Source organism: Macaca nemestrina, chromosome 17, assembly GCF_043159975.1.
Source record: "Macaca nemestrina isolate mMacNem1 chromosome 17, mMacNem.hap1, whole genome shotgun sequence".
Classification (NCBI taxonomy): Eukaryota; Metazoa; Chordata; class Mammalia; order Primates; family Cercopithecidae; genus Macaca; species Macaca nemestrina.
This window is the reverse complement of record NC_092141.1, coordinates 45,817,221-45,841,481: the sequence shown is the minus strand read 5'-3', so window position 1 is coordinate 45,841,481 and position 24,261 is coordinate 45,817,221. Positions and strand designations below refer to the sequence as shown.

At 39.1% G+C, this 24,261-nt stretch overlaps 1 protein-coding gene across 5 annotated transcripts in view; it reads right to left on the bottom strand.

Moving 5' to 3' along the window:
* Positions 1-202: 202 nt before the first annotated feature.
* The window catches only part of LOC105476895 (DExD-box helicase 52), a 31,120-nt gene continuing 7,061 nt past the window's right edge, over positions 203-24,261 (bottom strand). For 3 of the 5 annotated variants that reach the window (XM_071082782.1, XM_011733217.3, XM_011733220.3), the window contains 13 exons: positions 21,155-21,285; positions 19,983-20,168; positions 17,562-17,705; positions 15,437-15,548; positions 13,662-13,734; positions 12,625-12,828; positions 11,137-11,227; positions 8,174-8,296; positions 7,903-8,053; positions 7,650-7,725; positions 6,541-6,612; positions 5,046-5,138; positions 203-1,442 (listed from right to left, as the gene is read on the bottom strand). In XM_071082782.1, the coding sequence (XP_070938883.1) occupies positions 1,385-1,442; positions 5,046-5,138; positions 6,541-6,612; positions 7,650-7,725; positions 7,903-8,053; positions 8,174-8,296; positions 11,137-11,227; positions 12,625-12,828; positions 13,662-13,734; positions 15,437-15,548; positions 17,562-17,705; positions 19,983-20,168; positions 21,155-21,285 (1,514 nt within the window). In that variant the 3' untranslated portion in view covers positions 203-1,384. Of the gene's footprint in view, positions 1,443-5,045; positions 5,139-6,540; positions 6,613-7,288; positions 7,415-7,649; positions 7,726-7,902; positions 8,054-8,173; positions 8,297-11,136; positions 11,228-12,624; positions 12,829-13,661; positions 13,735-15,436; positions 15,549-17,561; positions 17,706-19,982; positions 20,169-21,154; positions 21,286-24,261 lie in introns of those variants that run through there. The other 2 variants (XM_071082783.1, XR_011615662.1) reach the window with 2 other exon arrangements.

Below are 24,261 nucleotides of genomic sequence, written 5' to 3'. Positions count from 1 at the left end.
TGGGTAAAGGATCTGTTTGCATGAACAAACAAAAAAACCATATTCTTGTAAGTATTTTTACACCCTGTACCAGGTCTATCATTAAATAAATTCTGAAGATGAACAATTTTTGTCCCATCTAAAATATTCAAAACAAAGTCCACCTGTTCTGACTCTAGAAAAAGCTGCGAATAGAGGAAATAAATAAGTTGAATTCAAATGCTGCTGAGAAAAGGTAATGTATATTATAGTTCTGTAGTAGTACTGATAACATTCAAGTCATTCTTAGGCAACAGTCTTACGTGTATGAAGTCAATTTTTCATTCCATTGTACAAAACTCGTATCTCAGAAAAATCTAATAGTTAATAGTCTCCAACACCATATGATCATAATCCTTTAGCTTAGGCAGAGATCTACTTACTAAATGAGGCGCCATCAACCTAAGGAAAGATAAGCTGTAACAGAATGAAGACAGAGGTATATCAAGTAACAGGAACATTCTTCCTTATCAGGATAAAATGTTTATCAGTATTCAAATAAAATAATCTTAAATGGAAAAAGAGACAGGAAAGAATATGGTTAAATGACGGAAAATGAAGAAAGAGAGAAGCCGATCATGATCTTGTGCAACATCATGGCAGGGCTAAGGTATTAAGTATCCAATACAAGGATACTTAATAGACCAAAGAATTTAAAATCCCAGGGAACTTGAATAACCAGCCACAAAAGAGGCCTCTCTTTGTTGTGGTTCACAACACAAAAGGCCATCAACTAATTAGGAAATACTAAAATTAAGAGAGCGGCAGGTTTCTTCTTGGTAGACAGCCCATGCTACCATCCACAAAGTGAGCAGTGGAAGGGGTATTTAATGTCAAGGCTTTATTTTGAATTTCTGTTCCAGATGCCTCTCCACAGCATTCATCACACCTTCCTTCACACTCAAAGGGAAAAGTCCTTAAGAGTTTACCACATTTTGGTGTTATTTTTAGCATAAACATTTGTTCTTCTATAAGAAGTATCTCTCTGGATTCAAACCAATGTCAATGAATGTTATTTCCATTGTATAATCATTTAAAAGTCACCTACAGAGCTGGGTGCAGCGGCTTGTGCCTGTAACCTCAGCTACTCGGGAGGCTGAGGCAGGAGGATTGCATGAGGTCAGGAGTTCAAGAGCAGCCTGGGCAACATGGCAAGATCCCATCTCTAAAGAAAAAAAAAAAAAGGCACCTACAAATTGAAATTGACTTGATAGCTTAGGATCATTTTTCACCAGTCCCATGTACTTGTAGTTGATCTCAAATGTTTGGTACAGGTGACTGTAAGACTTCAAGTATTCCATGAAAACACCATTCATGTTGGGATCATAAAATTACATTTCTGGGATGGTATTTTTAAAGTCTGTTTTTAACTTTTGTCTTCAAGAGCTACTTTCTTCTTGCTGTTCTGACCAGTGACCTTTTTCCTGCAAAGAGCAAAGTAGGGAAAACGGAATAAAAAATTCTAGATATATTTACTTTCCATAACCCTACCACCAGTTTAATAAACATTTACTGAAACCTACTGTGTATCAAATAACGGGCACCAGGAACACAAAGATGCATTAGACATGGTCTCTGCCCTTTAGAAAATCACAATCACCTAAGTGAGGCAAAACCATCACAGTAAACTACATTACTACATGCTATGACAGATAGATTCGGATCCTGACCTAATGAGTTCACATTGATTCAGTGCTTACTAAGTGCTAGAAACTGTTATTAAGTGCTTTACGTGTATTAACTCAGGTAATTTTCCTAACAGCTTATGAGGAGTATTCTAGTATTATCCTCCGTTTACAGATGAGGAAAATGAGGCACAGAGTGGTTGAGTAACTTGCCAGTCATCACTTACTGGTAATCCATGTTAGACATGAATCCTATCATTCTGATCCTATAGCCTAGTGAAGGTCGAATGTCATTAACTAAGTGGTAACAGACAAAGGAAAAAAGTTTTGAGAAAATAATCAATGTTTGCAAACTATTATTACAGTAATACAAAGTTCTTTGGTGTGTACTAACTCATATAATCCCAAATCCCAACTCTACACAGGGAAGTAGATACTAGAACCAGTTCTTCTGGCTCCAAATCCAGTTCCTCCCCCACTCACTGCATGGGGCCAAGTTTGTGGTGCCTGAAGTGAGGTCCACTAAGCAACAAGGATTCAGGTCTGTAGCTCAATGGGGAAGTTGGGGCTGAAGATATGCCCTTAAGAGCTATGAGCACAGAGGTATGAGCTGAGCCTATCGGCATGGGTGGGATCATGAAGAAAACATCGACAGTGCAGAGGGAAGCCAGAGTGGGATCATGACAGGTCTTGCTTGTATGCTATGTTAAGTAGTATGGCCTTTACACACGAAGAAAATGGAGACACAACCAAAGCACCCGAAGCAGGGGGCTGATATGACAAGATTTATATCAAGTGTCTTCGAAGTCTTAGTACAAATTAAGTTTTAATAACCTCAGAGGAAGGCAGGTGCAGTGGCTCATGCCTGTAACCCCAACACTTTGGGAGGCGGAGGCAGGCAGATCACAAGGCCAGGAGATCACGACCATCCTGGCCAACATGGTGAAATCCTGTCTTTACTAAAAATACAAAAATTAGCTGGGCATGGTGGTACATGCCTGTAATCCCAGCTACTCAGGAGGCGGAGGCAGGAGAACCACTTAAGCCCGGGAGGCAGAGGTTGCAGTGAGCCGAGATCGCGCCACCGCACTCCAGCCTAGCGACAGAGATTCCATCTCAAAACAAAAACAAATCAGCATTTAAAGTATAATTATTTAAAATACTGATGGATCTTATTAAAATTCAACATAGTCACCATCTTATGTTCTAGTTGATTTTTGACCTTTGTAAAAACTTTCATCAGTTGCTGCTCAGTGCCTGAAAGGACTGCATTTGTTATCTTGGCTTTAAGACCATCCAAAGAGTAATGCATGCATAACAGTTCTGATGTGACCCACTCCTCTCCCACCAACAGGTCTATTAAGACAGATTAGGTGACCAAAGCGGCCAAGCATAACAAGGTTCGCTACCAATCCACCGGTCTACGTGTCACCCAGAAAGTGCTGCGACAGAAAATTAAAATTTAAAAATGTTGGCCAGGTGCAGTGGCTCACACTTGTAATCCCAGCACTTTGGGAGGCTGAGGTGGAAGATCACATGAGGCCAAGAGTTCGAGACTAGCCTGGCCAACATGGTGAAACCCTGTCTCTAGTAAAAATACAAAAATTAGCCGGGTATGGTGGCGGGTGCCTGTAATCTCAGCTACCTAGAAGGCTGAGGCACGAAAATCACTTGAACCTGGGAGGTGGAGGTTGCAGTGAGCGGAGTTTGCGCCACTGCACTCCAGCCTGGGCGACAGGGCAGCAGAGCAAGATTCCATCTCAAAAAAAAAAAAAAAAAGTGAATGTGAAGCATTCCCAAAACTGAATTAAGTACAAATGGAATTAAAAGGATTGATCATTCAAATATACTTTTTTCAGTTTGTAGCACTTTTCCTTCCTAAGGTATTAAAACAAAAGTACGATAAAATTTTGGGACACTATATACATTGTATATTTGAACTGACCTTTATTCCTCATAGTCAATACCAACATGTGAACTCTTGTTCACTTATTACAAAGTACACTCTAATTTTCATGCCTCTGTTCATCTTGTTCCCTTCTCCATGCCTAAATTTTACCTATCCTTAAAGACAGTTCTACTTTGTTGAAACTTCTGTAACCACACCAATTCACAATCATCTTTCTCTTCTCTAAACTCCTATTTTATTTAAAAACCAGTCTCTAATTTTCTGTCATGTACACGAATCTTCTTTCCGCAGCTTCAGGAAAGAAGTCTCATTTTATATTCATTTGTATATCCAACCACCACCAAGTACCTTGCAGGACAACTTGGTAAATGCCTACTGGTTATGGAAACAGTTTTTTCCTAATGACTTCTATAGAACAGATGTGAGGTAACTGGATATAAGCATTAGCATATTTCACAATGGTAATATCCTAGGCCACTGATAGCACTCTCAGGGGAAAAAAAACCCAACAAATTATAGACTTGAACAATTCTACTACAGTATATAATAACCTGGTTCTGGTACAATGTGAAGAGTGCCATTTTCCTTAAATAGTGGAAAGAGTATAACTGTTCAGAATATCTTGACCTATCCTTTTCAAAATATAAAGCTTCCTAGTATTACTGGGCAAAATAAGGGAGTCTATATGTATGCTAAAAAACTATGCTTTAATATCCTCATAAAACTCAGCTAAGCTAGCACAAATTTACCTAAGTAATACTTTTTACAGCTGTTAGAATGTGCATCTGCATAAGCCTGAGATCATATTGAAATCCTGCCCAGAATATGAAGGAGCTTCAAAGAAGACTAGATTCATGTAAGTCAATGGTCCTAACTACTGGCCTTAGTAGCATGTCTTAATGTGGGTTGTGTAGAGAAGGTGGGCAGTACAATTCTAATTTATAAGGAATTGAAATAATATTTTCCAAGATGGAAAAAAGCAGATCATCAACATATTGACACAGAAAAATTCCAATATTAAAATAAATTCCTGGCCGGGCACGGTGGCTCACGCCTGTAATCCCAGCACTCTGGAAGGCTGAGGCGGGTGGATCACCTGAGGTCAGCCTGACCAACATGGTGAAACTCCGTGTCTAATAAAAATGCAAAAAAATTAGCTGGGTGTGGTGGGCAGGAGCCTGTAATCCCAGCTATTTGGGAGGATGAGGCAGTAGAATAGCTTGAACCCGGGAGGCAGAGGTTGCAGTGAGCCGAGATCACACTACTGCACTCCAGCCTGGGCAACAGTGTGAGACTCCATCCCAAAAAAACCGACAAACAAACAAACAAACAAATTCCCCAATTATAGGCAACCTAAAATATATTATTTTTATCACATTTTATAACAGACTGTAGTATCAATTTTACTTCTAAAAATTTACCCTAAGGAAAAATAATGCCTACTATAACTTTATGATGGTGTCAAACAGCCATTTTTCTTACCACATACTTACCGTTTATCCTTAGCTTTTTCTAAGAAACATTTTGGAGTTGTACTAATGCTCTCCCTTTCCAATGGTTTCTTAATCATCTTTTTCTTTTGTTTGCTGAAAGTTACAAAGTAAAAGAGGAAACAAATTAAGTCCAACTTCAATTAGAAGAGTTAAAGCTAGAATTAGTTTTGATCCTTGATCACAAAATTCATTTTTTGTTTCTTTGAGACGGAGTTTTGCTCTTGTTGCCCAGGCTGGAGTGCAATGGTGGAATCTCGGCTCACTGCAACCTCTGCCTCCTGGGTTCAGGCGATTCTCCTGCCTCAGCCTCCCGAGTAGCTGGGATTACAGGCATGCACCGCCATGCCCAGATAAATTTTTTTTTGTGTTTTAAGTAGAGATGGGGTTTCTCCATGTTGGTCAGGCTGGTCTCAAACTCCCGACCTCAGGTGATCCGCCCACCTCGACCTCCCAAAATGCTGGGATTACAGGCGTGGGCTACTGCATCCGGCCACAAAATTCATTTTTTAAAACCATTTACTGGTTTAAGGTGGGGCTGTTAACTACTTTAATAAATGAGGTCACCTAATAGCATTTAGAGAGCTAACTCAAAGGGATGATAAATTCAATCCACCTTTTAAAAAGCTACTGACTGTGATAAAAATATGTCCTGTGCTAACCTTATATCCTATGTTAACAAGCATCAGAGTTTGATTTTGATCAATTAAGTTTTTTACTGGTTTTATGAACCAAAATAATTCTTAGCATATTTTGCTTATACTGAATACTTTTAAAAGAATCTGAATACTTAAAATTTCAAGGATAAGGCTGGGTACAGTAGCTCATGCCTATAATCCCAGCACTTTAGGAGGCCGAGGCAGGCAGATCACTTGAGGTCAGGAGTTTGAGACCAGCCTGGCCAACATGATGAAACCCCGTCTCTACTAAAAATACAAAGATTAGCTGAGCGTAGTGGCACACACCTGTAATTCTAGCCACTTGAAAGGCTGAGGCAGGAGAACTGCTTAAATCTGGAAGGCAGAGGTTGCAATGAGCTGAGACTTCATCTCAAGGAAAAAAAATTAAAAAAATAAATAAATAAAGGATAAAAAACTGGCAAGGAAATAATATATAATATTCACAAGCAGTTTTGGGCTGGGCACAGTGACTCATGCCTGTAATCCTAGCACTTTGGGATGCAAAGATATAAGATAGGATCACTTGAGACCAGGAGTTCAAGATTAGCCTGGTTAACATAGCAAGACCCCATTTCTACTCCCCATAAATCTAAAAAATATTATAGCCAGGCATGGTGACGCATGCCTGTAGTCCCAGCTACTCAGGGGATTGAGGCAGGAGGATCACTTGAGCCCCGGAGATCAAGGCTATCTAGTGAGCTGTGATCATGCCACTGCATTCCAGCCTGGGCAACAGAGCAAGAAAAAAAAAAAAAAAAAAAAGAGTGTATATACAAAGAGACAGAGAGTCTAAGATTCAGGTAAATTCAAGATTGTACCTTAGTAGTTTCTGAAAACCTTTTATGTATTCTGGTACAGGACACCCGGCCTGCTGTATAACATTGGCAACGCTGAAAAAGAAACCCATAAACTTGTATCTTGCTAAACGGATGTTTATGAATGTAAACCCTCTGCACAACGTTAGAGGGAACTAAAACTACACAAAGTAATCCACAAAGTGTTCTGATACGTTATCAATTATTACCTGATGTAAGCACATTGGATTACAGAGAGAACTATCCACTGGGCTGAAATTAATGCACTGATGAATAACTAGAGATAACACTTATTTCAACATTTATCAAATCCTATAAAGCTGGTAAACTCAATCAATCTTGGACGAAGCACTGACTGAAGCCAGAGTCAAGCTTAAATTCATTAAGTGGAAGTGCCTACTATGGGGCTGGCACTGTTGCCAAGTTTTTTGTGTATAGTAACTTCTTCACTCTTCACAACAAGCCTGTGTTGTAAATACTGTCACTATCCTCATTTCACAGACGGAAAACTGAGGTGCATAGTTAATTATTTGGGTCATGAGATTCACATGCTTGCAGTTGCTGAGGCCTATGGTGGATCTAGGTTGCTGGAATATACCCCTCTACACACGCACACTTGAATCTGCTCAAAGCGATACAAAGGCTGACAGGTGGCAGAGCCAAAGCTCAGAAAGCACAATCAAAATATTTACCAAAACCAATAAATAGATCTAAGTACAAACCCCCTTTGGCCAAAACTAGATTTCATTACCTAGAAATGTGAAGTGTTATCAATCACCATCAAGCAAAGATTACTGTAGACAGTCAAAATGCAGGAAACTCATCTTCTACATTAAAATCTAACGTCAACCACTGAAAAAGTCCTGTGAATCTGAAACTTACAATGAACATTATTCCACTTTGAATATGCATTTCCAAAATCTAATAATGGAAGGGCAAAAACAAGGCCCTTTGATCATTTTTCCTTTCCCATGGCTAAAATATGGTTAACTAACACCATTATCAGTAGAATCTGGGACGTAGCCGTTCCGTAATTATCTCTTAATTGAATATACATATAAGAATAATGAAGCAATTCTGCCAATAGCACTAGGTTATTTTTTCTAGTTTACCTTCTTAATAATGGTTTATCATCTTCAGTGAAAAATGTAATTGCTTTTCCCTTATTCCCTGCTCTTCCAGTTCGACCTAAGAAAAATTAGACCATTAAAAAACACATTTTGGGTGGATGGAGGCTCTCAAAATTCGTTTACAAAAGTCACTGGATTTTCATAGCACTAAGAAATGAGCATGTGTGCCAGGAATAGCAGGGGTGCTAAGACAGATCAGTGGGTGACAGAGGGGAAGGAAAAAAAGACAACTCACCTATCCTGTGGATATATTCCACTGAGCTGGTTGGAAAGTCATAGTTGATCACCAAGTTCACACCTTTAAAATCAATCCCTCTTGCTAGCAAAGCCGTACAAATCAGAACCCAGATTCTTCCTGCTCTGAAACTGTGGACTGTGTTATCTCTCTGGTTAACAAAATATATATTAAATTACTTTAGAATGAAAACAGGTACTTCATAAATTTAAAGTCAATAATTTAAAATCAAGTAGCTCTTCTGAGTTTCAAAGTATACATTTGACTTTACCTGCTGTTGTGTTCTCTCTGCATGAATAACATCCACATTAATACCTTCATATATGAGCTCATGAAAAAGTTCTTTAGCCCTTTCAATGGACTGAACAAAAACAAGAACAGGTGGATTGAAACCCTAAAAGAAGGCAAAAATTGGCACACATAACTCAATCAAGAATACAATTGGTCAGTATTTCATATTATGATTGTAGCTTCTAAGAACCCAATTCAATTTAATGTACTTTCTTGGCCAAATTTCTTGGGCTAGTGGTCTAACTCTGCCTCCATCTTCCTCACCATTCTCTCCAATTGGTTATTTCCACTCAACTTCAACTATATTCTCCATCTTGCTAATTCCAATAATCTTGTCTAATCAATCCCCCAACACCCCTCTACAATAACAGATGCCCAAACTTTGAAATAATCATCTCTTGACTTCTGTGCCTCAAAACCTTTTTTTATTCTGCTTAAAATGAAATAACTATCTTTTTAATTCATTTGGTTTTTTGGGGTGAAATTTTTTTATTCTTATGGATTTAGGGGTACAAATGCAGTTGTGTTACACAGATATATTGCATACTGGTGAAATCTGGGCTTTTAGTGTACCCATCACCCCAGTGGCGTACACTGTACCCCACAGGTGGTATTTCATCCCTCATTAACTCATTATTATCCTAATTCTGGTGCTCTCCCCAAGCTTAGTTCTTGGTTCTGTTCTTTCAATATAATCTTTATTTTACTGAGCTGAATCTCTACTACTAGCTCTACGCAAAATTTTTTTTAACTACATCTGATGTCTGTGTATCTAAGCAAATTATTTTTACATTTACACTATCAAACCCTTACTCTCTCTCAAACCAGCTTTCTATCTTTTTAACTGTTCATATTAGAGTTTTTTAGCCTTTTTTTCCCTTTTTTTTTTTTTTTTGAGACCGACTGTCGCTCTGTTGCCCAGGCTGGAATACAGTGGCGCAATCTCGGCTCACTGCAACCTCTGCCTCCCAGGTTCAAGTGATTCTCCTGTCTCGGCCTCCTGAGTAGCTGGGATTACAGGCGTGCACTACCACGCCTGGCTAATTTTTTTGTATTTTTAGTAGAGATGGGGTTTCACCATGTTGGTCAGGCTGGTCTCAAACTCCTGACCTGATGATCCGCCCACTTCAGCCTCCCAAAGTGCTAGAATTACAGGCGTGAGCCACCGCGCCTGGCCAAATTTCTTAGCCTTTTTATGATGGTTTAAACACCTCTTTTGGAATCTTATGAAAGCTAAGAAACTTTCCAATAAGCAACCACTCATTCGCACAAAAATCTTACATATAATTTTAGAGGGTCTGCAGACCTCCCAAAGGTCATACATGGCTAAAAATCTCTGGTGTATAATCTCCAAGTGAATATCCTGGAAAACCTTAAATTTCCTAGTACCAAATGATTCTCTTAAGAATATTAATAAAATACATTTAGCATTTACTATGTGCCAAGCACTATTATATAATAAGTGCTATGCTTGTACTAACAAATTAATAGTAAAACAGCTCTATGAGGTAGATATTATTATCCCATTTTACAGACAAGGAAAATGTGGAAGAGAGGTTAAGTTGTGCAAAGCTGCAGTGGTGGAGCTAGAACTTCTACCCAAATAGCCTGGCTCCAGAGTCCACGCTCTTAACCACTAAAGCAAACCATTTCTATAGTCACCAGGTACTTGCAAACTTTTCCCTTTCATCCTCCAACTATACGTAATGTCCCACCACTAAGGCTGCTGCCCTTATTTCTTCCTCATCTCTGCCTAGCCCAGTTTAAAAGCCTGATTGGTTTCCTTACTTTCCATCTTTCCCATTATAATTCACCTTACATATTACTGTTTAACTAATTTTCCTTAAAAATTATGTAGTCACAATTAGCTGGGCGTGGTGGCAGGCACCTGTAGTCCCAAGTACTCGGGAGGCTGAGGGAGAATGGTGTGAACCCAGGAGGCAGGGCTTGCAGTGAGCCAAGATGACACCACTGCACTCCAACCTGGGTGAAAGAACGAGACTCTGTCTCAAAAACAAAAACAAAAACAAATTATGTAGTCACATTCTTCAAAAATATCCTGTCCCCAACTTTCCTGTCCAACCTGGTTTTCTTTAATTCCATACCATAAGCTGTTTGCCTTAGACTGGTAACTGCTTCATTAGTCTTCAAACACATGGTGTTCGCTTCCATCTCTTAAGGCTTTACTCAAGCTGCTCCCCCAGCCATCCTTGCTCTTCCCCTTCACCTTTTTTTTTGTCTTGAAAATCTTTCAAGGATCAGTTTAGTAGCATTTCTTCTATAAGGCTCAACCAATTCAGCTCACCCTGATGGCCCCATTATGATGATATGGATGCTTAAAAAAGTACTCTTTAGCCCTTTATGACAGTTTATCAGAGATTATCTTACAGAAGTGTATTTATTTTATCCCTCTAAATAAGACTAAATTCCAGGGGCAGAACTTAGGAGATTTCTTGTATTGTCCAGCGCTGACACCTCAGTACTTAACTTTCAACTATGCCTTCTACTCAGTACTTACTGATAGGATAAAAACAGAAAACCCCACTCAGTGTCCTACAACACCCCAATTCTTCTATAAGAAACCAGCAGAGGGATGGAGCAGACAAATGTGGAAAAATGAGATTCTCAGGGCATCAGGTAGATTGTTTCCTAGTCTAATCTGAGCTGCGAAAAGACAACTCACCATATTCTGAGAGGCAAGCTTCTGTCCGTTGGAATAAGAGTTGGGACAATATGCTTCTTAACAGTTTACTGCTAGATTACTAAATAGGATGCAGGATGATCATATAGTTGGCACAATGTACTTTCTTATCAATTCACCAGTGGATTACTGAATACGAGGCAAGATGATGATGACACAATGCTACCACTGTAATAGCCTCCCACCAGAAATATAAGACTTGGCAAACTTTACCAAAATTCAAGAAGGTAATCCAAATATACCTTTTTAACAAGTTCTCTCATGGCCAGAAGTTTTCCAGTCTCAGATCCAACAAACAGAAGTTCTTGTTCTACAGTTTCTACTGCAGAATTCCTGAGAAGAAAATATACCTTGTAGTTTGTAAGAGTCAATTTTTGCTTTTTCCCCCTGAACTCTAAATAAATGAAAACATTTACACACAACTCCAACAAAATCAATTTTTCCACTGTCAATATTAATAAGTACTTAATTTTTTATACTTTAACTTGAAGACAAAAATTGTTATTTTTAAATGCTTTCTTCTAATTTTAAAACTATCTTGAAATGCCAACCATTAAAACTTATGTTTCAGTCATGAATTTTCATGTATCTGATTAATTATAAAAAATTTCTAACTGTAAAATTATTGAGTAAAATAATAAAAACATTTTTAAGGTTGTTATTACACATGGTTAAACATTTTTCATAATGATTAGCAAAGATTTATTTATAGACCAACAGTTGGGGGTGAGATATATTAAGACTTTATTAATACTCTGTAAGATGTTACAATGTACTATGTTGTATCATAAATATTTTTCCCATTCTACTGTCAGCCTTTAAATTATGTTTATGTGAACTCATTCTGCTTTCCCTTTTTTTAAGATGGAGTCTCACTTTGTCACTCAGGCTGGAGTGCAGTGGGATGATCTTGGCCCACTGCAACCTCCACCTCCCAAGTTCAAGCAATTCTCCTGCCTCAGCCTCCCAAGTAGCTGGGACTATAGACATATGGCAATTTTTGTATTTTGGGAAGAGACAGGGTTTCACCATTTTGGTCAGGCTGGTCTTGAACTCCTGACCTCGGGTGATCCACCTGCCTCTGCCTCCCAAAGTGCTGGGATTACAGGTGTGAGGCACCATACCCAACCTTGCTTTCTTCTTAAACACAGGAATTTTAGGTTTAAAATAGGGTATTTTTTACAGTTCCATTGGCTACTTTTTCATTTAATATGGTATTACAAACACTTTTTCATATAGCTACAGTCTTCCTACATCATTTCAGGGGTTACATAATAATCCATCAGGTAGCAATATCATAATTTCTTTAAACTTTTTTTTATCACTGAGCATTTATTTACCATAAAATGCTCCCCAAAATATTTTTTAAACGGAAATATAAATCAAGTGGCTCAGTAACATCAGATTCTTCCTCTGTGGTCCACTTATTTAAGTCATCAAAGAAACTAAATCTTCTGGGTGGCCACAGAGCTCATATTATACTCTGTGGATGGAAAAAAACACCTAAAAGCATGATAGGAATGTTAACATGATATAAAAACCTTCTTTTAGATTATTCTAAAACAGAACATCCTTGAACAATCTTGGCTTAAAAGAACACATTTCAATCAGTAAAACTCTCTCCCTTGCTAGTCTCAGGCCAAGAAACCTATTTCCTTCAGTCTTAAAAAAAAGACTTGTATTTAAAAAAAAGAAAATCAATGGGATAATGTTGAAAAACAATTAAATACCTTGCTCCAATGGACACACTGATGACATTGTCCAGGTTGAGTTTGCACCACTGTTCAACATCATATGCAAAAGTTGCACTGAACATAGCTCTTCGGACCTTGTGGGATGTGCAGGCCAGGAAAATGGAAGCCAGCTGGTCTCTGAACCCAGTTTTGCCATCTTCAAACAGTTTATCTGATTCGTCTACTACAAGCCACTCAACACTAAGAAATAACAAAACAACTTGTGGATATTGAACTGAAAGATCCAAGACACTTCACTAAACCATGGGGGCAGTGGACACATGAGAAAGTCAAACTATGATGCTGCTTCTCAGATCCACTTTATCATACCAGAAAAAAAAAAAAAGAAAAGAAAAATAAGCAGGTGATATGGTTTGACTGTGTATCCCCACCCATATCTCATCTCAAATTGTAATCCCCATGTGTTGAGGGAAGGACCTGGTGGGAGATGATTGGATCATGGGGGCACTCTCTCTCTCTCCACCCCCGTCATCTGCCACCATGTGAGATGTGCCTTGCTTCCTCTTCTGCCATGACTATAAGTTTCCTAAGGCCTCCCCAGTCATGCCCTGACTTGTGGGTCAATTAAACCTTCCGTTCTTTATAAATTACCCAGTCTCAAGTAGCTGTTTAGAGCAGCATGAAAACGGACTAACACAGCAGGAAAAAGGTAAAAGCTAGATAAACATAGCTCAATGTACCTATTCCAATAGCCTCAAAGATACAAGGTTCCATTAACGACAACAGAGCTTTTCATAAACTTCACTAACTCCATCACCATTGCTGAAACATGCAAAAAGGTCTAGGGGAATTCTGTACTAAATGCTTATCAAAATGTATAACTTTCTTCCAGACCAGATAGTTTTCTTTTATGAGTTTTTAAAAAAAAAAAAAACAACATTATTCTCAGTGCCAACACTGACGGAAGGTAGCAAACAGCAAGCTCCAAAGGGAAAAAATACAAGCAATGGAGGACAAAATGTAATCAATGGAATGAAAAATACATATGAAAGACATGAAAATATCATCTATACCTTGTTAGGTCGATTCCTGGGGGATCTTGCTTTAATAAATAGATTAGTCGATTTGGAGTAGTCACAAGAATATCTATAGGAGAAACAAATGGTAGAAATTGCAAAAATCAGGATTTGTCTCTCTTGAACTAGGAATTAAGCCTCCTCAACTTCAGTTAATAGCCTGAAGTGGGAAGTAGTCAGAGCCAACAACACAAAACTATTATATCCCTACTTTCCTTTTATTATATCTGAGCAGCTTTCTCTTTTTCTTTTTTTGAGACAGGGTCTTGCTCTGTCACCCAGGCTGGATGGAGTACAATGGTGTGATCAGAGCTCACTGCATGCAACCTCAAACTCCTGGGCTCAAGAGATCCTCTGGCATCAGCATTCTGAGTAGCTGGTACTACAGGCACATGCCACTGCACCTGGCTAATTTTTATTTATTATTATTTTTTGAGATGGAGTCTAATTCTGTCACCCAGGCTGGAGTGCAGTGGCGTGATCTCGGCTCACTGCAAGCTCTGCCTCCTGGGTTCATGCCATTCTCCTGCCTCAGCCTCCTGAGTAGCTGGCACCACAGGTGCCCCCCACCACACCCGGCTAATTTTTTGTATTTTTAGTAGAGATGGTAAATTTTTTTTTTTACTTTTATTTTTGTAGAAACAAGGTCTCCCTATGTTGTCCAGGCTGGTCTTGAATTCCAGGGCTCAAGCAATCTCCCTGCCTCAGCCTCCCAAAATGCTGGGATTACAGGCATGAGCCACAACACCCAGCCTCTTCTCCATTTCTAAGAGGCAGGAACAATTTAATTTTCAAACCTTTTTTTTCCCCAGGAAAATCATTTTTTTAACATGGAATTTTATGCAGAGGCCCTAGATTTAAAACAACAACAACAACAACAACAACAACAGATGAAAGCTTATCTCCAAGTGGACAAGTCAAAAAACAAAAAGAAAGAAAAGTAGATGAAAGCAGATTCTCTGGCTGATATAAGGGTGAGGATGTAAGCCATTCTTTCTGTTTTTTTAAAGATGGAGTCTCACTCTGTTGCTCAGGCTGGAGTACAGTGGTGCAATCACAGCTCATGGCAGCCTTGAACTCCTGGGCTCAAGCGATCTTCCCACCTCAGACTTCCAAGTAGCTAGGACTACAGGCGTGCACCACCATGCCTGGCTATTTTTTTTTTTTTTTAATTTCTTTTAGAGATTGAGTCTCGCTATGTTGCCAAGGCTGGTCCCAAACTCCTGGCCTCGAGCAATCCTCCCACCTCAGCTTTCTCCATACCTGTAGCTGGGATTACAGGTGTGAGCCACTGCACCCAGCTATGTGTGCCATTCTTGTCTGCCAGAGTATTTCCATGGCAGATTAAAAATCAATGGTATATATCAGAATTTTTCAGCCTCAGCACTGTTACCATTTTGGGCCAGCTAACTCTTCGTTGCAGGGGACTGTCTTGTGCATTGCAGAATGTTTAATAGCATCCTTGGCTATAGGCCAGTAACTACAGGCTAGTAGCACTTCTCCCCAGTGGTGACAACTAAAAATGTCTCCAGATTATTGCCAAATGTCCCTGTGGTAAAAGGTGGGGAGCAAGATTGTCTCTAGTTGAGAACTACTGGTATATATGTTATGTATAACTTCTCAGTAGAGTGAGAAGGGAATCTCTTTAGTTCTTCTAAAATTCAAATTTTATACATACATGACTATACTTTAACAATACTTACATAGCAATTAGGATATTTATAGTTTCCAGATTCCTTACATGTTCTACATCCCATGTATGAATTCCTTACCAAACTTTTTAGATGATTTAGGTCCAAATTTCTTGGCTGCCACTGCTGCTTTGTGGATCATATGTATCCTGAATCCTGTTCCCTCAGAAATTTTTATTAACTCTCTGTGAATCTAAAAAAAAAAAAAAAAGATAAAAACATTAGCTGCTAACATACTTGGACAAGATGTATACTCTCTTTTACATGATGAATGAAATAAATCTATTACCAACCCATGAATATCTGAAATTAAACTCATAACTATCTGTAGATGAACCTGAAATCTCAGCATTTTGAAACTTCAATGCCTAAAAAGATTCAATAATTTCTTCAGGTGGAATAGACTAGTTCCCAGAGATAAAACTAATCGGCCGGGCGCGGTGGCTCACGCCTGTAATCCCAGCACTTTGGGAGGCCGAGGCGGGCGGATCATGAGGTCAGGAGATCAAGACCATCCTGGCTAACACAGTGAAACCCCGTCTCTACTAAAAAAAGACAAAAAAATTAGCCGGGTGTGGTGGCGGGTGCCTGTAGTCCCAGCGACTCGGGAGCCTGAGGCAGGAGAATAGCGTGAACCCAGGAGGCGGAGCTTGCAGTGAGCCGAGATCACACCACTGCACTCCAGCCTGGGCAACAGAGCGAGACTCTGTCTCAAAAAAAAAAAAAAAAAACAAACTAATCTATTACGTATTGTTTTCAGAATACAGTACTATTGGTTGGGCGCGGGGGCTCACACCTGTAATCCTAGCACTTTGGGAGGCCAAGGTGGGCAGAACTCCAGTTGAGGCCAGGAGTTCAAGACCAGCCTGGCCAACGTGGCAAAACCCTATCTCTACTAAAAACACAAAAACAATTAGCCAGGCATGATGGTGCACGCCTGTAATCCCAGCTACTTGGGAGGCTGAGGCAGGAGAATCACTTGAACCTGGGAGGCAGAGGTTGCAGTGAGCTGAGATGGCACCACTGCACTCCAGCCTGGTCCACAGAGTATGACTGTCTCAAAAAAAAAAAAATATATATATATATATATACACACACACACACATACACATACATATATATACACATACACACACAGTACTATTACAAGACTATCTCATACTTGGTATGTGTTTTATATTAAGCACACTGGGAGGGTGGAACAGATCACTGTATACTTTTCTTTTCTCAAAAAAAAAACTGAGATGAGTCAGGCATAATGACTCATGCCTGTAAGCTCTGTAATTTGGTAGGCCAAGGTGGGAGGATCACTTGAACCCAGGAGTTCAACAGCAGCCTGGGTAACATAGGGAGACCTTGTTTCTACAAAAAGAAAAAAATTAACCACGTGCAGTGGCATGTGCCTGTGGTCCCAGTTACTCAAGAGGCTAAAGCGGGAGATCTCTTGAGGCCAGGAATTTGAGGTTGCAGTAAGCCATGATCACATCACTGCATGCCAGCCTGGGTAACAGAGTAAGAATCTGTGGCTAAAACCAAACAAATAAATAAATAAAAATCAAAACTAAGATGAATATTCATTTTTTTTTTTAGATAAGAAAAATAGGCCGGGCGCGGTGGCTCAAGCCTGTAATCCCAGCACTTTGGGAGGCCGAGACGGGCGGATCACGAGGTCAGGAGATCGAGACCATCCTGGGTAACACAGTGAAACCCCGTCTCTACTAAAAAATACAAAAACTTAGCCGGGCGAGGTGGCAGGCGCCTGTAGTCCCAGCTACTCGGGAGGCTGAGGCAGGAGAATGGCGTGAACCCGGGAGGCGGAGCTTGCAGTGAGCTGAGATCTGGCCACTGCACTCCGGCCTGGGTGACAGAGCGAGACTCCGTCTCAAAAAAAAAAAAAAAAAAAAAAAAAAAGAAAAATAAATGTCCAAGAAGGACTATATTTCATTAGCCTTTCAACTTCAAAGACCTTAAAGCATTTACCAAAGAAGTGTAAATATTAAAATCATTGTGTTTTAGGAACTTATAGAAAGACTTAAAAGATTTGCCCACATGGTGTAAGATCCAGAGCGCTCTGCTGTGCAGAGGATACTTGACCATGACAGAAGACACGGGCCTTGCTTTTTAAAGATCTTTTTATTACCTTCAAATAAGAAAGATCACTGAAGTAAACACCAATCACATTCTCTTCAACAGCTACAAGTCATACCTGGCTGGCAAGTTCCCGTGTTGGTGATATAATCAGGGCTCTGAAGCCTTTATTCGCAGGCTGTTTCAGCTGCATTAAAATAGGAATGCTAAAAGCTAATGTTTTTCCAGATCCGGTTGGAGCAGAAGCCAGAAGTTCCCGACCCTAAAAAATAGGATATGATTAAGTACTACAAAGAAAGGACATAAGTTTTTCAGAGCCTGGTCAAATAATGCTACCAGCCCTAGAAAAAAACAAATAAAATTTTACGTAATGAATCCATTCATTCAAGTCATACCTGCTTTCCCAACATCCTCCATTCATGCCACCGTCGCCCCAACAAAGTTTCTGAGCATTGCCCTCGAATTCCCTTTGAATGGTTGTAAAGAATACAGATAACTAAAACCCAAAGAGAATTCATAACCTAAGTTATATCCATTATTTCAACTTTTCTTTTCCACTTAACTATTGTCAAAATAAAATTATAAAACCAACTTTTTGTCCTGGTATCTGTACTGCTCAATCACTAGGGAAGGTTTTATTAAAAACAGAATGGCTGAAGAAATAAAAAATAGCAATGACCTGAGGGACAGAGTAATTTATAGGACACAATTTTCAAAAACTCACTGTGATTTTTTTTTTTTTTGATACAGAGTCTCACTCTGACACCCAGGCTGGAGTGCAGTGGCGCGATCTCGGCCCACTGCAACCTCCGCCTCCCGGGTTCAAGCAATTCTTCTGTCTCGGCCTCCCAAGTAGCTGGGACTACAGGCACAAGTCACTGGCCCAGCTAGTTTTTGTATTTTTAGTAGAGACAGGGTTTCACCATATTGGCCAGACTGGTCTTGAACTCCTGACCTCATGATCTGCCCGCCTTGGCCTCCCAAAGTGCTGGGAGGAAGCCCTCCATGGGCTTCCAAATATCACTTTGCAAATTCCACAAGGCGTGATTACAGGCGTGAGCCACCATATCTGGCCCACTGCGAATTTTTTTTTTTTGAGACGCAGTCTTGCTCTGTCGCCCAGGCTGGAGTGCAGTGGCACAATCTTGGCTCACTGCAAGCTCCGCCTCCTGGGTTCACGTCATTCTCTTGCCTCAGTCTCTCAAGTAGCTGGGACTACAGGCGCCCGCCACCACGCCTGGCTAATTTTTTGTATTTTTAGTAGAGACGGGATTTCACCGTGTTAGCCAAGATGGTCTCAATCTCCTGACCTTGTGACCCGCCTGCTTCGGCCTCCCAAAGTGCTAGGATTACAGGCGTGAGCCACCACACCCGGCCCCCACTGTGATTTTTAAAGCTTTAAGCTAAAGCCATGACAGAAACAATCTTAAACAAAAATTAAAAGCAAATTTACTATAACATGAGTCAACAGCATCATTTAAATGTATGAATGTATTCTCATTACAGCTCTCAAAGAAAATGAAAAGGACTAGCATAGATGAAAAGGTATCTTATATCCTTTGGAAACCAGAACTGAAGGCCATCTTGGTTACATGGGGAAAAAACCCAACTCTCATTGCTACAGAAACAAACCTCAGAAAAACTTAATGTCCGAAAACCTAAGTTAATCCATACCTCTATCAACAAGTGACTGGATAACAAATTGTGGTATATTCATACAACATAATACTACTCGGTAACAAACTATTGCTATATGTAATATAGACGAATCTCAAAGCATTACACAAAGTGAAAGAAACCAGAAATAAAAGATTAATGTGTGATTCCACTCATATAAAACTCTAGAATAGAGGCAAAAGAAATACACAGTAGTAGAAATCAGAATAGAAATTGCCTCTGAGCAGGGGCAGGGTGAGGACTGACTGGAAAGGGCACAAGAAAATTGTCTGGGGTAATACATATGTTCTCCATCTTCACTGGAATAGTGGTTACACAGGATATGCATTGCTGAAACTCACTAAACAGGGCGCTTAAAAATCTATGCATTTTATTGTATGTAAAGTGTACTTTAATTATAAAAAGTATTGGGAAAAATAAGTCAGGCTATATACAAGAACTTTAGAAAGCATTTGTATTTCTGGAGTAGTTCCTGGGCATTATAAACTAAATAAACAATGAACGAATGAAACATAATCCCCATTCTCCAAGGGGTTACACAGTAGTAAAATGAAAAAAATATGATTGGTGCGAATACAAAGTAGTGTAAAATGTAAAATAAATGTTGTAAGGAAAAGAACACACCAAATACCAAGGAGAACTGCAGTGTGGAGGAAATGGTACTGGAAAAGGAAGATCACATCTAGATGGAATGATCAAGGCAACTTTTATGGAGGCACGGGCATTTGATGAACTTAAAAGGAAGTGAAGGATTTTAACAGGGGAGATAAGGTGGAAAGAATAATTTCAAGAAGAGAGGGAAGAGAATGAGCAAACACACAGAGGAAGGAATGTTACAGGCATTCTAGATCTTCATACTCACATGCAGCATAACTGGGATGGCTTGCATTTGGATTGGCGTAGGCATTTGGAAACCTGCATCTAAAATGTTCTGAAGTAGTCGAGAATTGATTTTATATTCCTGGTCAAGTTGCTGAAACGTAGCAATTGGGTCAGGAAGATCGGTTCCTTGGACGTGAATTTTGTGTTTATTTCGCAAGAAGTTTATCTGAAAAGTGAAGTAAAGAGGCCCCTATGGATATGGCCAAATAAATACATTCTCAGATGTTATAAAGCAACATTAACAGTTTCTGGGATAACCTTTAGCAGCATATGAAACCTTTTGGTTAAATCCAAGAACCAAATCATCACAGATATTAGGTACATTTCATGCCCTTTCATAGAAAACCTCCATAAAATGTCTATGCTTTGTTCATATTAATGTGTTATTGTCACAGTCATAACTTCTAACCTTAAATAAACTTCTTAGAAGTCAGCCATTGAATCCATCTACTATTTTAATATGGTGGTTAGCATACAAGTATCAATGCTTTTTGATGATTTACCCTAAAACTCTGCTTATTAAAACTGAATGCCAAAAAGTAGAGTCTAGTAGTGTTGATTTGATTTGTTTCCCCATTGTCTGGACCAGAGACAGCCAAATTCTGGTTTCTGGGTTACTGAAGCATTGCCATACTAATCCCTGAAGTGAGCTGAACACACCTCTCCATCAGGAATATGGCAGGTGTACAGCAGACACAAAAAGGGTGTATTTGTTGTTTCTTCCATATCCTACTCTTCTTAATCCCAAGTCATAAAACACCTTCTTTAAGAATTCTAACTCCCTAATCTGTGTCAGAGGAAATCCTTCTAAACCGGTGAGCTCAACACAGAGAAGAAAGGGAGTCAAATTTTGTTTATTGAAAGGGGTTACAAAATTTCAAAAACATAATTCTAAACATACTATCAATCTTGAAACTTGAGCAGGTCAAGAATTTTATATACGTATCTGTAATTTAAACTTTAAAATGTTCACCCACAGCACAAATGTCTACTTTGCTTTAAGTTTTCATTAAAGTAAAATCTAAATGAATGTAATTAACCTTCTGTCTTCACAAAACTATATTCATGTTAACAACAGAATAACCCAAGTCCAGTGAATAAGTCACTAGGTCAGAAAATATATACACTTTTGGCCCCAAAACATTTTTCTACCTTTTCCTTTCTGAGATGCTCCAACTTTCCGGAAGTGAGTTTACTTTCTCTCGGAACTTTTTTGTCTTCAATCTTTGCTTCTACAGATGATATCCACTGTATAGTAGCACCTTCTTCTTGGGAAGTAATTTCTAAAATATATTTTTAAAAAGTAAAAGATTTTAACGGTCTAGGCAAAATAGTGAGGACCCGTCTCTTCAAAAAAAATTAAAAATTAGCCAAGGGTGGGTGGTGGTGCATGCCTGTAGTCCCAGCTACTCAGGAGGCTGAGCGGGGAGGATCATTTGAGCCTGGGAGGTTGAGGCTGCAGAGAGCTGTGATCACGCCACTGCATTCCAGCCTGGGTAATAGAGAAAACCTTGTCTTGAAAAAAAAAAAAAAAAGAAAAAAGGTTTTAATCTTGGGTGTATGTGCAGCAAGAGAGCCATACCTTCACATTAAAAAAAGAAAAAGTACAGCTGATGCAACTAGATAAGAGAAAGTAATAGGATGTATAAAAATGAAAATGAAAAGGCAAGTTCTGTGTTGCTATGATCAGAGCTCTGAAGCTCACTATCTTCCCTTTGTTGGCTATTTCAGCAGCGTACTGAGTATACTTGAAAACAACAGGGGTTTAATTGAAAAGCAACTTAAACAATGAGAAATTTCTTTTTTTTTTTTTATTTGAGACGAAGTCTCAGTCTGTCGCCCAGACTGGAGTGTAGTGGTGCGATCTCGGCTCACTGCAACCGCTGCCTCCCTGGTTCAAGCAATTCTCTGCCTCAGCCTCCCGAGTAGCTGGGATTACAGGCATCCGCCACCATGCCTGGCTAATTTTGTTTTGTATTTTTAGTAGAAATGGGGTTTCACCATCTTGGCCAGGCTGGTCTCAAACACCTGACCTCAAGTGATCCGCCTGCCTCGGCCTCCCAAAGTGCTGGGATTACAGGCGTGAGCCACTGTACCTGGCCAAACAATGAGAAATTTCAATAAGGCAGTCAGGTTCTCTATATGTAAACAACCAACAACTAAAAAATAAATATGATGAAAGATCTCACTTAAAATAGCAATGACTGGCCAGGCGCGGTGGCTCACGCCTGTAATCCCAGCACTTTGGGAGGCCTGTTTTGGTGACTAGACCACCTGACTTAACAGTTTGTATGGGAGAATAAATATGCAAGACTAACCTAAATTTTTTTTTTTCTGTTTTTGAGACAGACTCTTGTTCTGTTGCTCAGGCTGGAGTGGAGTGGCATGATCTTGGCTCACTGCAACCTCTGTCTCCCAGGTGATTCTCAGCCTCCCTAGTAGCTGGGACTACAGAGGCATGCCACCACATCCAGCTAATTTTTGTATTTTTAGTGGAGATGGGGTTTCACCATGTTGGCAGGCTGGTCTCAAACTCCTGACCTCATGATCCGCCCGCCTTGGCCTCCCACAGTGCTGGGATTACAGGTGTGAGCCACCGTGCCTGGCCTAACTTAAAAAATTTTAAGTTTAATAAGCAAAGACTAGTTCTACAAAGCAAAGACTAGTTCTAATTTCTAAATTAGTTCTAAAACTAGCAAAGACTAGTTCTAATTTCTTAATTTTTTTCAACTTCACCGAGGCATAAATATATACAATAATCTGCATATATTCAAAGTATCTAATTCGATGAGTTTTGACATATCTACACAGCCAAAAAGCCATTACCACATTCTAGGTTATTTCTAACACTTCTCCAAATTTCCTCATGACCCCTTATAATCCATCACTCCATGCATAGGCAACCACCAATCTAATTTCTGCCACTATAGATTAGTTTGCCTTTTCTGGAATTTTATATAAATGGAATCACGTCATATGTACTAATTTTTGTCTGGCTTCTTTCACTCAAGATAGTTATTCTGAAGTTCATCTAGGTTGCAGCATGTATCAACAACTTACCATTTTATTACTAGGTAGTATTTCATTGTATGGAGGTACAGTTCATCATTTACCTGTTGAGGAACATTTGGGTCATTTCTAGCTTTTGGCTATAAGTAATGTTGCTATGAAAATTTGTGTACAAGTCTTCCTGAAGATGTGTATTTTCCTGTCTCTTAGGTAAATATTGACAAGTAGAATAGCTGGGTAATATGGTAAATATACGTTTAATTTAAAAAAAAAAAAAAGTCAAACTATTTTCCAAAGTGGTTGTACCATTTTACCATCAACACTATGAGAGCTTGTTTCTGTACATCCTTGCCCATACTTGGTACAGTCACTCTTTCTATTTTTAGCCATTCTAATGAGTATGTAGTAGTATTGTATTGTGGTTTTAATTTGCCTGATGGCTACTGATGTTGAATGTCTTTTATGTGCTTACCACCATGTGTATTATCTTCTTTAGTGAGTAGATACAAGTCCCTTGATATACATTTTGCGAATATTTTCCCATCTGTGGCTTGCCTTTTCATTTTCTTAATGTTATCTTTTGAAGAATGAACATTTTTAGTTTTGATAAGTCCAATATATCAATTTTTTCTTTTTAAAAAATTTTTGTTGCTGTTGTGCTAAGGAATCTTTACATATCTCAAGGCCACAAAAATTTTTTTCCTATGTTTTCTTCTAGAACTTTTATAGTTTTAAACTTCAGTCTGAGTCATTTGAAGTTAATTTTTGCTTACAATGTAAAGTTAGGTTTGATGTTCAGTTTTTTCTACATGGATCCAGCACTGTTTGTGAAAAGACTTTCTTTTCCCTGCTGATTTACCTTTTACCTCTGTTGAGAACTAATTGACCATATATGCATGGGTTTGTGGACTAGCTATTCTCTTTAACTGATCTATACATAAGGGGGCCTTCAAAAAGTTCATGGAAAATCCATATTATGAAGAAACTATGCAAAAATTTCAAATTTTTTGCACCAAAATAAACTCATACCAACTTGTTATAATATGGGTGAACTGGATCCAGTCTGGGACACTAAGAAGGATAAGACAGCAGTTTGAAAAAAGCAACATGAATTCTTCTTAAAACTGAAGCAAGAACAAACTTCAAATTTACAGTGAAGCTTGGGGAGAAGAATAGTGAAATCACTGATGCTTTATGAAAAGATTATGGGGGCAAGGCCCCAGAGAAATCAGCTGTTTACAAATGGATAA